We start from the raw sequence: 15,503 nt of genomic DNA on the forward strand, positions 1-15,503 counted from the left end.
ATGACGAATAAGGCACAAATCCAAGTTCTGCTCAGATTTTTAATATTCGCCATCCTAGTATTTTTTTGTCAGAGTACGTCGTGCCCAGAACCACGAAAATACAATGACTATATAATAGACTCTAGAAAATCGATAAGAAATGGTGCCACTAGAAAATTTCGTGGTCGTGTTCTGAATCTAAACGAGTGCCAGCAAAGATGTTGCAACGATTTAAACTGTAATATTATCGTTTACAAACCGGAAACAGAAGATTTTAGCACAAATTGTGTAACTTACAACTGCCCACATAAAAAGTGTGTATTAAAGAGAGCATATGGAATAGATATATATGCCATCACTAAACAACAACCATCAGTAGATAAGAATACTGTTCATTCTTTGGCCAAAAACAATAATCTTCACCATAATAACTTGCAACATAAGGAAAAGCCTTCTAACAGTAAAGGTAACTAATAATCAATCAACTGTCGTAAACTTTAAACCTACAGTATTCCAAACTGATTATTTCAAATCTAACTCATATGATATTTAAAATTCTAGTTATTGCCGTACGGTCAATCATGTTAGCTTTCGCACAAAAAAAATCCATTTAAATTTGTATATTTACGTACTATACTAAATATTTAGCGATACAACAATCAACAACCACTAATCAACAGAAACCAAACCATTTCCGGCCTCATGAAGAAGCAAGTTTTAATCATAAAGTAAAAGTAACACCTACAGTACGTGACAAAATTGACGAATCTAAGGTTGGTGTAGGTAGTAAAGGTCTCACTAAACTGAAAAAGCCTTCGTTGCAATTAAATTCGAACACTGGGCCTAGTACACATAAGCATAGACCATCAACTAATTCTGAATCATCTAAACATTTCAACGGGCTTAACTATCACCTGAATGAAAACAAAGGTGTAATTCATGGAAATGGAAACTTTGAAAGTTCTTTACCTACGAAACCAGATGAACATGCTAAACCTAATAATCCTAAATGGCATTGGCCCTTTGAATCTGGTAAATTTCTTGATGAAAGTAAAGACGGTAGTAATCTTGACCCTTTTCATGGACCACCTTCTGGAAATAGCCAACAAACAGATCAAGGTTTACTCCAAGATTGGGATAATTCTGAAAGTCATCCAAGCACTGAGGATGATGACTTAAATCAAGATGGACCGAAATACGTACCACATCAGCAAAGTACCGATCAGGAGCAAGAGCTTAGTAGGCCTAACGTTGATAATAAAAGCCAGCACCCAAATCACAAAAAACTGCACGAAAGTATTAACATCCATAAATTACCCCCAACAGATGTCGAAAATGTTAAGCGCCCGAATCACGTCTGGCATAAAGAGCATTTCCATAGAAAGCCAACCCCACGGCGCCCTTTCTTCAATCATCATAAGCCCTCTGGAGAAAGTAGCAACCACTTTTCCTCACCAACTGATAAATCAATCGTTTTCAAAGGTCATAAGCGCCCTACTGATGGTCATCAAATCAGTACCATAAAACCCACCAGAAATCATAAAGTTACAAAACGTCCTGACATTAGCACACACAGTCATAAATGGCCTAGTCATAAATACCCTAACACTCATTTTGGATCTCCAACGCGACATCAATGGCATAAAAAACCAACCCGTCGTCCTGCTGAAGGTATTAGCCACCATGGAAGTTTCACAAATCAAAACCACAAGCAAGTCCATAAACCACCCAGCCACAATGTTAATCACATTAAGTATCAATATTATCAATCTACAACTATTTCGACCGGCTTTAGCCCCACCAGGAAACAAGCAAATCACCAAACTAATCACGTTGGACACTCTCAGACTGACTCAATAAAGGTATTTAGATTAGCAGAATAAAAATATTTAATTAATCACATTCTTGTATTCCTATCTTTTACCAAAGCATTTTTCTCATGCCTGTCTTCTGTAAATATAGACTCATCAACCAAAATCTTCGTATACCCCACCAATTGCAACAAGCCATACTACAAAAACTTACATCTCGCAAGTATCTCACCATGGTGATAAAAATATCTCTGTTTCAAACACTAAAAGTGATAACCAAAATGGTGATGGATTTACATTGGTATTACACGAAGATCATCCTAATCGTGGATTATCTACTAAGGAGAGATCAGAATTTACAAATTTAATTATTGCTCTTGGAGTTGCTCTTGGTGTAGTGATCATTCTACTAATTGCTGTCTTGCTACGATTGCGAAGGATACATACTCGACTACGAGTACCGAGCCCTAAAGATGCTGATTATCTTATTAATGGAATGTATCTGTAACATCGAATCCAATAACAATTTCAAGATTACGTTTTAAGAAAGTCGCAAAAACGTAAATGACGAACATTTAAGGGATAAAAATGAATGTCTTCGACGGATCCTTCCGTATTGAGCAATCTATTCTATTTTGGTTAACAAAAATGCTTTATTTTAAAAATGGACTGCAAGTAAAGGATTTTTTCTTGCAATCACAACAATAATTTATGTTTCAGTATCAAATTGACAATTATTATTTTCTTGATCTCAGTATCACCAGTGTAGTTTTACATTATGTCGTATGATTTATAAGCTGGAAAGCAAAATCACACCTTTTTCTGTACTGAAATTCAAATTTCGACTTCAAGACAGTTAATGATAATAATGTATTGAGTTCAAGTTGTAACTATTGTTTAGATAGCTATCTTTTACATCCGAAGAAAATTAGATTATGTAAAAACACATTTGATTTTATTACCATACCTAGTTCTGTAAAATTAATAAAATACTCAAGTAGCTCAAGCTGTTCTTTGCATTTACAGCAGTTTGTACCGCTATTACGTTTTTATCGAAAAAGAATCAAGTACTATTCTCTGAGAAACATACTGAATTTAAAATGGAGGTAATGGCCCGTAATAAATGATTAAGTTAAATAGTGCGCGTTATTATTGTTCAAAGGCTGGTTGGAGAGTCTACAATATGACAAGTACATTTGCTGTCGTTACCAATACAAACTCTTGTAATAATTGAAAATGAAGCAGACTCACTCTTAATTACCGAGAGAAATAAAATTTTGAAACAAGCTTTTAATATCTGACATTGCAATATAAAATTGCCTATCGACTACCTTGTTGGCTCACATTAATACAGTAAGGCTATTAAAGAGATTGTAGAAATCTTAATACAAATATGTTAGCGATCTACCATGAAAGAAGTCTAGACCAATTTTAAAGTACGAAATAAAATTCTTATTGCTATGAACTAGGAATAGCCCTCGCTTTAGTAAGTATTCTCTAAAGTCTATGTTATTAAAAATTGGAATACGAATCAGCTATGATTTAAATATTAAACTAAACTAGAAGAAAGCATAGTAAGGCCTCCTATCTCATTATAAAATCAATATCTATATTGTTAAGGGCGACATCACATCTTATATAATTTTAAGAACTTAGAGTCTAGCCAACACGAAATATTTCGCCCTTAACAAATTATTCAACTTCGAATATTGTTTAACAAGCTCATAGAATGTTATCGAGTTAATATATTTCACCTAGACTCGGAAGTTGTACTTTCAGCTGCTAACATCACCCAGGCGAATAATGAATTTCGGTTCAACTAGTTTGCAAGTGCTATTATCATCAATTTATTCCTAAATTATAAATTGCTTATACATCAACAACTGTTATTTACGAAGGTTCCAGTTAAGAGGATCATAAATGTCGTAATTATATACCACATCTCAAGCGTCATATGAAAATAACCTATAGTAACACATGGTAATTTATCAAAGTGCTAGCTACTAAATGTGTTGCATTGATATTTTGCAGTTTAGTATTAAAAGAGTTATTTTTACACCTGAAAATAGTACTAGCTACTGAAATTGTTACTGAGCTACTTTTATCCGTCAATTTAATGCAATAATGATAGAACAGTACGATATTATAGCAACTTCAGTATAGGATTAGAAGAGAATGCGCAATAAAATCATATTAACCCTAGTAACGGATTATTAGTCGTGGATATGCATGTGGCGGATCAGCTTCTGATAATTTTTTTTTTCGAATTACGACATAGCCGTGTGATAAAGTGCCTTCTCAAATTACAACGAGAATTACAATTTCTCGCAAACTTCACTTTATTACATAAGATTAGGTTCATCTTACAGCTATAATCTAAGTCTTAAGCGTATTCGGGGCTGCATAAGCAGATTAGCTAAGACTTATGTATGCATAAAACGTTTCTGGAATCTAGAATAACGTCCAATATAAGAGTAATGGTGCATTTGCTAATATTAACGTTTAAAGCTAGGAGAAAATCCTAGGATTAATTGATTATGCTACTGCCTTGAACTGCAGCGAATTAATTATAAGGTCATTTATTGATAGATTGAAAGAAAAGAAAATCTTTTATGCGCGTATGCAAGTGAAAGAGGCAATACAATTACTATTTTCAGGGATAAACTGCTTTTAATTAGTATGGCGAACAGTAAATTACGATTTATGAATTGCAACCATTTCAGTCATGAAAAGTAGTTATTATAAGCATGACATAAGAATTACTATCAAATTACAAGATAATACCTTAATATTTCTTGAATCACAGCCTGTTCTTATGGAATTTTATTATTATGGTATAGCACGGTATGCACTATCTTTAACAGTAGCTATGCAGCCCGCTAAATAATAAACTACTACATTAATTAGCCTGCTACTCCTCAAAATATTCTAGCATTAGGATACCCGTGTCTAAACACCAACTGATGATTCCATACGTAGGAGAAGACCACTTTCGCTATCCATAAGGGAAAGGTAATTAATAAGTCGATTCTATTAACAATCCATCCACAATTAATCTGATGTGATATAAATTTAATCTTACGGACAAAAACTTTTGTCAATATCCTACTCAAAGTAGATCTACTTGTTTGAGTAAAATTTAAATTACTGAAATCATAGCTATCATTCACAATTTGACATTAAATGAAATATCTAAATGAATTTGAGGACGATAAGGAATAAAACATTAGCAGGGATTAATTTATGATAGTATAATGTGAGTGAATAATTACATAAGATGGTTAAAATCTTTCAGAGCTAACATAATTATATTTACGCCTAAAATTGACGATAGTAAAGTTGAAAATCTTCTCAATTCTACATGCAATTACGCTTAAAATCAGGCAGTTGCTTTTGGATCTAGATGAAAAATTAGAATATTTATTCCTATAAGCTCGCCTTAAGGATACTAATAAATAGCAGCTTTTTAACTACTAAAATTAATAACCTAATTAAAAGTTAGTGAATGACTTTCCACCCAATATGCGGAGAGAAATTTATTCTTCCTAATGATTTGTGTATGTAGACAGCTTTCCCTTGACATTATAAAGTATGGTAGCTTTATATCATATATACCCATATCATATTATTAAACATTTTTAACTATATCGTGATATCTGAATTACTATGATACTATTATAACAATATACGAAGAAAGATATTAATTACAACAAAAAATTATGGTAATTCGGATGATCATGTTTGTCAAGTTTTGAATTTAAACTTCGATTGATGAGTTAGATTTAGGGTAACTTAATGCTATTTAAACAATCCTGTCTTGCAATCAATGATTTGCTGTATGACTATTTATAAAATAAATATTTTTAATAAATATCAATTAATAAGTAAGCTTGATCAATAAAATTGAATCTATTTTACATTATCTTTAAATTGAATATTAGAGTAAGCTACGGATTATGTTCAACTATATTGTAACCGTTCAAAGCTGGACATGTTATATTCCGATATCAAGACATTGCCAAAGTAATATCTATTACTGTAAAAAGAAATATCGACTGCTAAATACAGGCAAGCATGATATTTCTATATACTCTAAATACAGCTATAATAAAATATCAACCTTTGCTGATGAACTATTAATAACTTCAGAAAATCATGCTACTCTCCATTCTACATCAACTACAGTAAATCTTATAGTTACATGTAGGTTATAACATAAATGAATATCTAAACCATACTCTGATCTTTGTCATCCAAATTTTTAAGTCGCGAGTAATTTGCTAATTTCGTTTTCATATGATGCGATCGCTCTAGGTTTGCACGGCCTGGCACCCATCTATTGCCATTATTTCGGGAAAAATTTGATCGGTTCTGATTAATGCTAATCTTAGTTATGCCATACTTTCGGCGAACGTCTTCACGCAATTGCTCGCGTCCTACCTGTTCTTCCATTAATTCTTGTACATGTTGATCCTGTTCTTTCTGATGCTCACGAACATGTTTTTGTACTTTGTCTTTCTTATAGTAGCGGCAACAGCAACAATATAAAATGCAAGCCACAAAGATTACAACTGCAGCTATGGCACAAGGCAAAATAATCAACAAGAGATTGCCGGAAATAATACATTGGGTACGATGCCATGAATCATTAGCACAATCACCAGGGTATGGAATAGATCTTCCTCTAGGTAAAGTACGACATGTATTATCATAGGCACACCAATAACATGTTGGGTTTCTTTTAATACAGGTATCACAAGATCGACGAGCTGCATTAGATCGACAAGGATTATTATTGAAAGTTACATATAATGACCACCACCACCAAGGGAAAGCTGCAGCAGAATTGCTATTACTTTGGGCTTCAATACTTTGCCATTGGTAGTTGCTTGAATAAAATAATATCACCAAAACGAGATAGAAGAAGGAAATTGAACATCTCGCCATATTGGAGCTATTTAAATCTTATGTTAAATCAAAGCATTGGTTGAAAGTTGAAATTTAAAATAAACTTTGGGTTAACAAGTCTTTTCGATCGCAATTGATAATAATATTTATGTACGCTATCTCTCTATGGCAGGCGGAAAATTTGAAAATGGCCAAAATGACTTTATTCATCGACAACAGAGAGGGAATATTTCTACTTGAACTATAGCCACAAGTCTTATTACTTTTACTAAATGAAGCTAGCATAATTTTTTAGAATTTTCTATTTGGCAGAGCGCTAGATCAACAAAGCCATACGTTCATCATTCTACAACAACTGGTATACTCTGCTATTTTGGGATAAACAAGGCTAAAATTCCCTTTTGATTAGGACATCGACAAACTTTAGCCTACGTCATATTGCCAGTTCTTATAGCTAGTGCAGAGTCAGCATCATTCATGAACATTCCTATTAAATATGGTGACGTAATATAAAGCATACGCGTACGTTTAGATATAATTTTCTATGTATAAAGGAGGTAAAATGAATTAGTGCTATTGTAAATTCGCATATTAGGTACCGATAGGGTATGTGAACACTTTCATGAATCTCTATAATAATACTATCGAGATACAGTCAATAATACCATCCTATGTAGGCCAGATTTTACTGCATGGACTAGATACTTTATTGAGTTTGCAAAATGTAAAGTACCGTGTTGTAGACTCTACTTAACTGAAGTAAGAGCATGGCTTTATATTCTACTAATACGATTATAGCTGCTTCATAGTACTGTGAAAATAAAGGAATTATGACTTGTAGTTACTGATGAAATATAGATACGTAATTATATTGCCGCCTAAATATAAGTACTAATCGCAATACTGGCCATTAAAATGATATTGCACATAATATAATAAATTTCTTTCAAGAACCGTGTAGTATTGATTGAGACTAGTATCATGGCGTCTGACTTTTTATTTAAATATTCGCACGATGATCAAGATCACTTAGTCGGTCTCAAAGCATTTTCCTTTGTATTAACAGAAAAAGTATTTTTCTAGCAATGAATCAGGAAAATTGAAACGAGTCGATTTTTTTGCATAGCATTAGAATAATTCAACTGGCTTTAAAAATCCAGACAATGCACGTAACAGACTAAACACTATCTTTCTTTTTCTTAGAAACTACTAGCATACCTTAGAAATAAAATTACATCGAATTAGAAAATAATTACATATAATAGCCCAGAATAAATTAAAACAATGCAGATTGATATGTGGCGATTTATAAAGGATTGGCATTCTTCGTTATTCATGATATATTTATCGGATATCCAATGACATAGTGACCTAAAATACGATATTGAAAATATTAGAATTAAGGTATTTCTAAAAGTTATTCCTCTAATAATTCATCAAGCGACGATGATGAGAGTCGAAATGTGTCTTGCATTCTGAACGTATTTTATAAAGACATTTTCTTCTTTAATCTTAAATGTCTGTACATATTTAATAACCATGGAACAAATATCAAACATCTAGTATTGTGAACAATTGCATAAGCTAATGAATTAAAATTGGTTACAATGAGACACATTTTGATATCAAATTGAAATATCTACAGAAACAAAGCTGATAAAAATCTAAGTATGTCTTGATATTAGCTAAGAACATGTGTGACCAAAATATAAGGTAAAAGCTGCTGCAGAGCCAATCCTTGACTTTCTTATCTTTGTTTTCTTAGTCACGTATATTACCAATATGCTAATACAAATTATAAATTAGTGCATGAAAGTAATTGAATATTATGTGAGCTATGATAATGTTGCGAGTTTTGATTCTTGATAGCTTACCAGAAACGATGCACATTTAGAATTGCATCTGAAAATTAATACAATATATCAAAATCTAAAAAAGAATTTGCAACACGAGCAATTTCTAGCTTTGACGATTGTCTGCGTATGCTACTGCAATTCCCGAATAGTTTTCGGCATTCTTAATGCCTAAACCTTTAAGCAACCATTCCATTAACTTACCGATACTTGATGTTATAGCAAATCATATTGCAGACAAATAAAAAGAATGCAAAGTAAGATGCGAGTGCAGCAATATCTTAATTATCGAAAGACTAACTCATAACTAGACATCATGTTATTCGAAATCATGGTATAACTTCGTCGAAATACTGAGCGTGAAGCTACCGTTAGTGATTGTTCTCACTTAATTCCATAAGCAAATAGCGTTGAAGACATAAGTACATCTCGCTACAGATATTTTAAATGTTATAAAATAAAATTAATAAAAATCTGCAACATGCAATTTATGATTCAACTTCAGCTGTGCATATTACACATGTCCGTTTGCATAATTATTAGAATTATTGACCGTAATGAAGACGGATCTTGTCTTATTTAAAGGTAAATGTTAAGTATACAGCCCAACTTTTCTATTATTTTATATAAGTGATAAAATAATAGCATAAAGTTGCAATCTACAACCCTAATACACGAGAGTTTGAAACATATTGCTATAGATACATAAAGCCTAAGTTTCTATTGTAAAGGTTTTGTCCATTCTTTAGCATTGACGATATTTTTTCATTCAATGCTCTCTCTTTATTTATATTTAAATTATATTCAATTTCAGCATGAGTGATTTGTTATTTGCAATTATAATAGACTAGAAATTCATCATTTTAATTGTCCGACGTTTCTATTTTATTAAACAATGCTTTTTCTTTTATTCTACAAGTTTTACAATCAGTTATTTGATAAAAGTTTCATATCATTGATTTTAAGCTTCTCCAAAACAAGTAGATCATCAAGATAAAGTAACTATTCTTACAATTAACGGAGCATAATTTTCTATATATTTCTATTAAAACCATAGTAAAAATACTGATTGATAAGATTCGTCGGTAAACGATTTACCTAATTATTTGGTTTTATTAATTATATGCGTATTTTCAGTAGAAATTATTGTTAAAGGCTCCATTAAAGTTGTAATCAAGTTTCGTCTCAAGTAAGTATACCAACAATTATTTCATCATCCTTTCATAGTGTAGTGTATTTAGAATATACTGTAACTATATTCTACTCTTAAATATAGACATGTTGTATTGCTCTTATATTTAGACAGATCTACAGTCCGCTTACTCTACATTCATATATAGACTACTATATTTAGTTATTACAGTACTCGCTGTTTTCTACAATCATCTGCTATTTTGTAACCTGTTATGGTATATGTTTGTCACAAATCTCCTCTGCGACACTTGTACTATCAAGGCTAGCAACTACTAACCTACTTACTGTCACTGACTATTCTTCAAACTAACTCTTGATGAATAGTACAGACTAAGACTAACTTTCTTAATCACAGTGAGAGACTATTTGATAGCGTTTAGAGTTACTTTATTATTTATCAGCTCAGATCACTAACTAGATCAACTGTAAAAAACTCTCTATGTATTTGGGCCGTGACCCTTTATATATCTTTCCAGTGTTTTGCTGGCGCACGGTTATTCTTTGCACGTGCTCTATCTTTAAAACTATAAATACCGGCGATTTCTACCTCAGAGTTCATTAGCCTCTCTGTTAGTCTTCTATTTAGTCTCTCACAGTCTAATACTTCTACTCGTTACTCACGACAGCTTGCACGCTGATCTACCGTAGCTACCTCACTGTACTTCAAATTACTAACCTACAATAAAGCATAACTTTCATAAACCCTTTGTTGTAATAATTGTAAATGGCGACTAAATCTCAATCCTCTGAGATATCGAACCCTCCATCAAACATAGTAATCGCAAGAACTCAGCATCTATCTAAATGATCGAAACAACTAAGTTGGAATCTTTTCGTTTTCAACTTGATAATTGATTGTTCTTTCAGTTTGCTTTAAATCAGATTAAATCATTATAGATATATCATACATTTAATGATATTTATTTAAATTCTTATTATCAATGCGGAATTTAGCATATCTTTTCGATACAAAAAAGAAGCATCTAGATTCAATTCAAATCGAAAAGGGCACTATCTAAAATTAGGATTTAACTCTTCCTAATCGTTATAAATCAATCAATAAAAATTCATTTTTACTACTTATTATTAAGAGTAAATCTTTTCTTTCTTCATACCTTCAATTTCTGATAAGTTTCATTAATTATGAGAAATTTAATCAAAAAATTGTTAAACAATGTTATAATCTACCTTTTACATTCTATATGAAAAAAAAGTTGTTTCTATAATTTGACTTCAGCTTATTCTATCTAGTACAGACCCGCTTACCTCAACTTTCAATCTCAATTTGGAATGATCTTATTCTAGCAGCAATCCACAATCCGTGAATACGCGCATAATTACCGTACTTTCGACTTTGGCTGTTATCTACGTTGGGCTACCAACATTCATTTTGTGTTTAGTTAAGTCCTATCATAGTATAAACTCTAGCGCTAGAAATTCTCAGAAATACTGAATGATATTGAAATTATTACTTATTGTCAGGTTCAAGTATTTATGCTTTACAGTATATCAAAAAAGTGATTAATTTCTATGATATTGTATCTCTATTGAAAGAATTGGAATTAATGAAATTGATGTCAAAAGCCTTAACTTGATTAAAAACATTGATCAAGAATGTTATAGCAACCATCAAAGAGGAGATTTTTTAAAATCATAACATATTACATGTAGAATCAATTTTTGATTAATGATAATCTAACCAGTAGTTTGCGTAATTAGCGGGTGTAGAAATGGCACGAAGAGTTCATCGTTTCTTTTCATTGGTACTTAAATTATAACTCGCATCTATGGCCTCTAATGATCGATATCTTTCTCTAGCTGTCATACTATCGGACCAACGAAATCAATTATTTATGCAGTTTAATATTTGGTTTACAGTATTAGAAAATGATTACTAATTCCGCTTTTGTAAAACAATTATTATTCTATAACCTATTATAATTATTAGATTATTAAGATAATTCTGTATTAATAACGTAACTTATTACAGAAACGATTTACTTATCGGCAATTATTTAATACATTATCATTCAAGAAATACCTTTACTAAAATTAAATTCATTGACAAATCTCGAATCTTTCCCCTAGCTGTCTTTTAAAAATATCATTTCCATAATCGAAGATGACAAGTTAAGGGTTCATTTTTATTATTTATCGGTAGCCAGCATGCTATAGAAGATGACAATACACAAAATCATCCTGCAATAAACTTGAATAAGTTAATGCAAAGTTTCGATATCACCGGCGTATTTTTAAATTTACTATTTCAATGAGCTTATGATGATAAACTAGACGTAGTGAATATTATATTTTCCTGAATTATAAACAAAGATAGAACAATAGAATGCAAGGGCATTGGTCCAAAATCAATCAATTCCTCTTCAATTAATTATTGCATTTGTAAAAGCGAAAGACTAATAGATCTTGATTAGGTTCCACTTTATCATTGAACAATACGTGTGCTATACGCAAAATTTATCTTATAAATGTCTCAGGGATGGCATATTAAAAATTAAACAGGTTTTAATTAACCGTTGATCATTCCAGGTGATTTCGGCATCAGTCAAATAGTAATTTCATCTATAATTTCAAAAAACTTCCTAAAATTTCGAATAAATGAAGTTAGCCTTCAGACAAGTATTTCAGTAGAACCAAAGGACAACATTTCTATTTGTGATGCAAATGAGAAAAGTGTGTACTGTATGTTTAAAATACTTCAAGACTCGGCTCAAAATAGTTATCCTCCGTTGCTATAAATTGACCTTCAAAGTCAATATCAAAAGTTGTTTTGGTTAATATTCAGTATTTCCTCTTCTAGCCTAAAATTAATTTATTTGTGAGGCAATAGTCAATAGGAAGTAGTTGGCCATGACCTCCTTTCTTAATCTCCCCTAAATCCAGAGGAAATTACTTGGCTGACATTTATCAACATTTGCGAATCGTTCTCACCAGCGACACTTATTTATAATTAAGTTCTGTATCTATCGGTTAAATTTTAAAATATTATAACATCAAGTAAAAAAGAAAAGAACTAAACTAAATATGAGTTGCAAAAACATTCAAGAGATATGCGTGCTGCATCTTACAAAGTAAACTTTTACTTTAACTGCTTGTAAGCCTAAGCAAGGCCTAGCGCATATCGTAACTTGAAGTTACCACATATACGTGTAAGCTTCGCCAAATCATAATATTCTAAATTATGTATCATGGTTCTTAATACTATAATATAAACAGCATGCCGAAAATTAGAACTATGAATAAAAGCATCTTGATTTACTTTTTTGATCTTAATTTTTGATAAGGCCATATTTTAGTTTCACGCTGGGAAAGGATAAAATGTCAGTTAAACATAGACACCTGACTAATAATAAATTAACATATCCGCCTGGAATTAATGCTTTCCTTAAAATTATCATAGATATACTGTACCGATGACTTTATCAACTCGAGCGTAAAGGTGTTAGATTGGTGTAACTTCACTCGAATAGTTGTGTAATTAACATAAAATTCATACTAAATTATGTGATAGCATACAATAAACTATCTAACATGGTTAAAATTCGCTAATACTTTCAAAGTTTTATCTATTGGTAGCATATATATCAGATTTAGGCCTAGTAGTAACACCAAATTCACAGAAATTTGAGTTTAGTTTAGAAGAATCAAAATTAGAGAAATAGTCCAATTTGATTATGTTGCATACAAGTCCTTACTAATTAATTCATACTAAATATAGTAGTATGAAATGAGGGTACCAGAGGGAATTTAAATGGCAATCTTTATTTCACTAATACTCGTATTGTACAATTATTAGAAATTCAGTTTGTAATTTAAATGCATGTTATATAATAGAGTCTGGAATTAGAATTTGCTTCAATAACAAAAAAAGGTTAAAAGTTATTCCCTTATTTTAAAATGTAAGGGTGGCACATTTTGATATATTTACTAAAGCACAATAATCAAAATTGATTAAAACTTACATTGAAAGATAAAATAGAATTTACGCCTCAATTTTAAGATAAATAGTATATAAGTAATTATCAAGGTTGATTTAAATTTACAGTTAGGATTTAGTGGAGATTCTCAAGTTTATAACAGAGCAAATTGGTACTTTGAAAATTCAATAGAAATTTTGGATATAGCATTTATACAGTATCAGCTTTAGACTACAAGTATTCGTATAGATAGATAACGAGTTAATAATTAATTTTAAAGGCGAGGGCTATAATGAAATTATTTCATATCTTAAAGTTCTGGATATCTAGTTAACTATTTCAAATATAAACTGATAAAAGCTGTAATAAATGCATCAATATAAATTAATGTTGAAATACTAATTATAATGGAATGTCAATTTCAATGTGTTCAATTGCGTCCGTGACATTTTCTATTATTAACTTCAGCCACGTTATCCATTACAGGCTTTACTTACTTAATTATATAAATATTACCCTCGAGTTGGCTAGAAATCATATCTCCAGCTTTAATTTAATGAAATGGAAAAATAATTCATAATTCAATTAGTCCAAACGATTATTTAACCGTAAATATATTATAATACTGAAGTGAAATCAACAAAGTCGATCAAATAGAATTTCAAACTTAAATGAGACATATTCTTAACCGTTTGAATGAAAATCTTTGACCTGCTTTTATTTTATTATAATCCTTGATCGATGATCATTCCAAGAAATTTGATCATTATTTGTATTTTTATTCCGCCAAAATAATTTTAGCAAGATTTTTTTGAACGTAATGAAGAGAATATACTAAGTCATGCATATCGATTTGCCATTTCAAATGTTATAATAGTCTATCTCTTTAGGATGTTGGTCCACATGCCTACTGAACTGAGTATAATGCGCTATTAAGACAGGAGAATAAGATCTTATAAAAATTTATCATGTCTCCCTTTTACCCCATAAATTTATTATTATACCAACCCTAAATTATTCCACAAAGATAGAAATTGCTTGATGCAAAAGAATAATACAAAGATTGAAATATCGAAAAAGTATTAATCACGTTTCCGATAAGAGTTTAAATTGTATAGTACGTTTTATTAAATGCCTTCTATTCTTATATGAATAACGATAGTCACTTGCCAACAAAATGCTACCGGCTGACATTTCCTCTTATTCTTACTGTTAACATAATTAATAACTATTTAATCTACCGCATTTAACAGATTTTGTAGTCAGGTATACGTCCGTAGATATTATCTAGAGTTAATTCTGTATGGCAAGTGAACACAGTAGACAATGTACGTTCCAAGCCTGTATAATTAATAAAGTTAATTTATTTACTATCCTTACGGATATATTCATCGTCGCTCAATCTCATTGTTCTGATGTTTTTTTTACTCTCAAATAACAGACAATGCTGAAATTAAATGCAATATTTACTTGTTTTATTTCAATAATATTTATGATGACCCTGTTTCATTTATTTCGATATGAAACTTGCTCATGTTCGTGATGAAGCAATAACTATTAATACTCAGATACTCTTATTTCTATTTACTTTCTACAAGATCTTTCCATTACCATGATATCTAGACGGTAATCATTTTATGGGAATATTAGTACTACGTTAGAGATTTTACGTAGGATGAAATTATTCATTATATTAATCTTAAATTGTTTTCTTAAACAAATACAAAGTCTAGCTTGATCAATTTTTTTGACTGAGATTCTTTATACGTTTAATAGAGACAATGAGTAACGTTCAAACTTTATCTGATGATTTTTTAACATCT

At 31.0% G+C, this 15,503-nt stretch overlaps 2 protein-coding genes across 2 annotated transcripts; one reads left to right on the top strand and one right to left on the bottom strand.

The window, feature by feature from the left end:
• On the top strand, positions 1 to 2,298 carry TRIADDRAFT_62352 (uncharacterized protein; the record flags this gene model as incomplete). Its single annotated transcript, XM_002118271.1, has 3 exons — positions 1 to 445; positions 628 to 1,841; positions 1,942 to 2,298. The coding sequence occupies 3 exons, from the start codon at positions 1 to 3 to the stop codon at positions 2,296 to 2,298; spliced, it is 2,016 nt and encodes a 671-aa protein (XP_002118307.1).
• Positions 2,299 to 6,017: 3,719 nt separating this feature from the next.
• On the bottom strand, positions 6,018 to 6,737 carry TRIADDRAFT_62353 (uncharacterized protein; the record flags this gene model as incomplete). Its single annotated transcript, XM_002118286.1, has 1 exon — positions 6,018 to 6,737. The coding sequence occupies one exon, from the start codon at positions 6,735 to 6,737 to the stop codon at positions 6,018 to 6,020; it is 720 nt and encodes a 239-aa protein (XP_002118322.1).
• Between the last annotated feature and the right edge of the window lie 8,766 nt (positions 6,738 to 15,503).

The sequence above is a fragment of the Trichoplax adhaerens genome, genomic scaffold, assembly GCF_000150275.1.
Source record: "Trichoplax adhaerens TRIADscaffold_42 genomic scaffold, whole genome shotgun sequence".
NCBI lineage: Eukaryota > Metazoa > Placozoa > Uniplacotomia > Trichoplacea > Trichoplacidae > Trichoplax > Trichoplax adhaerens.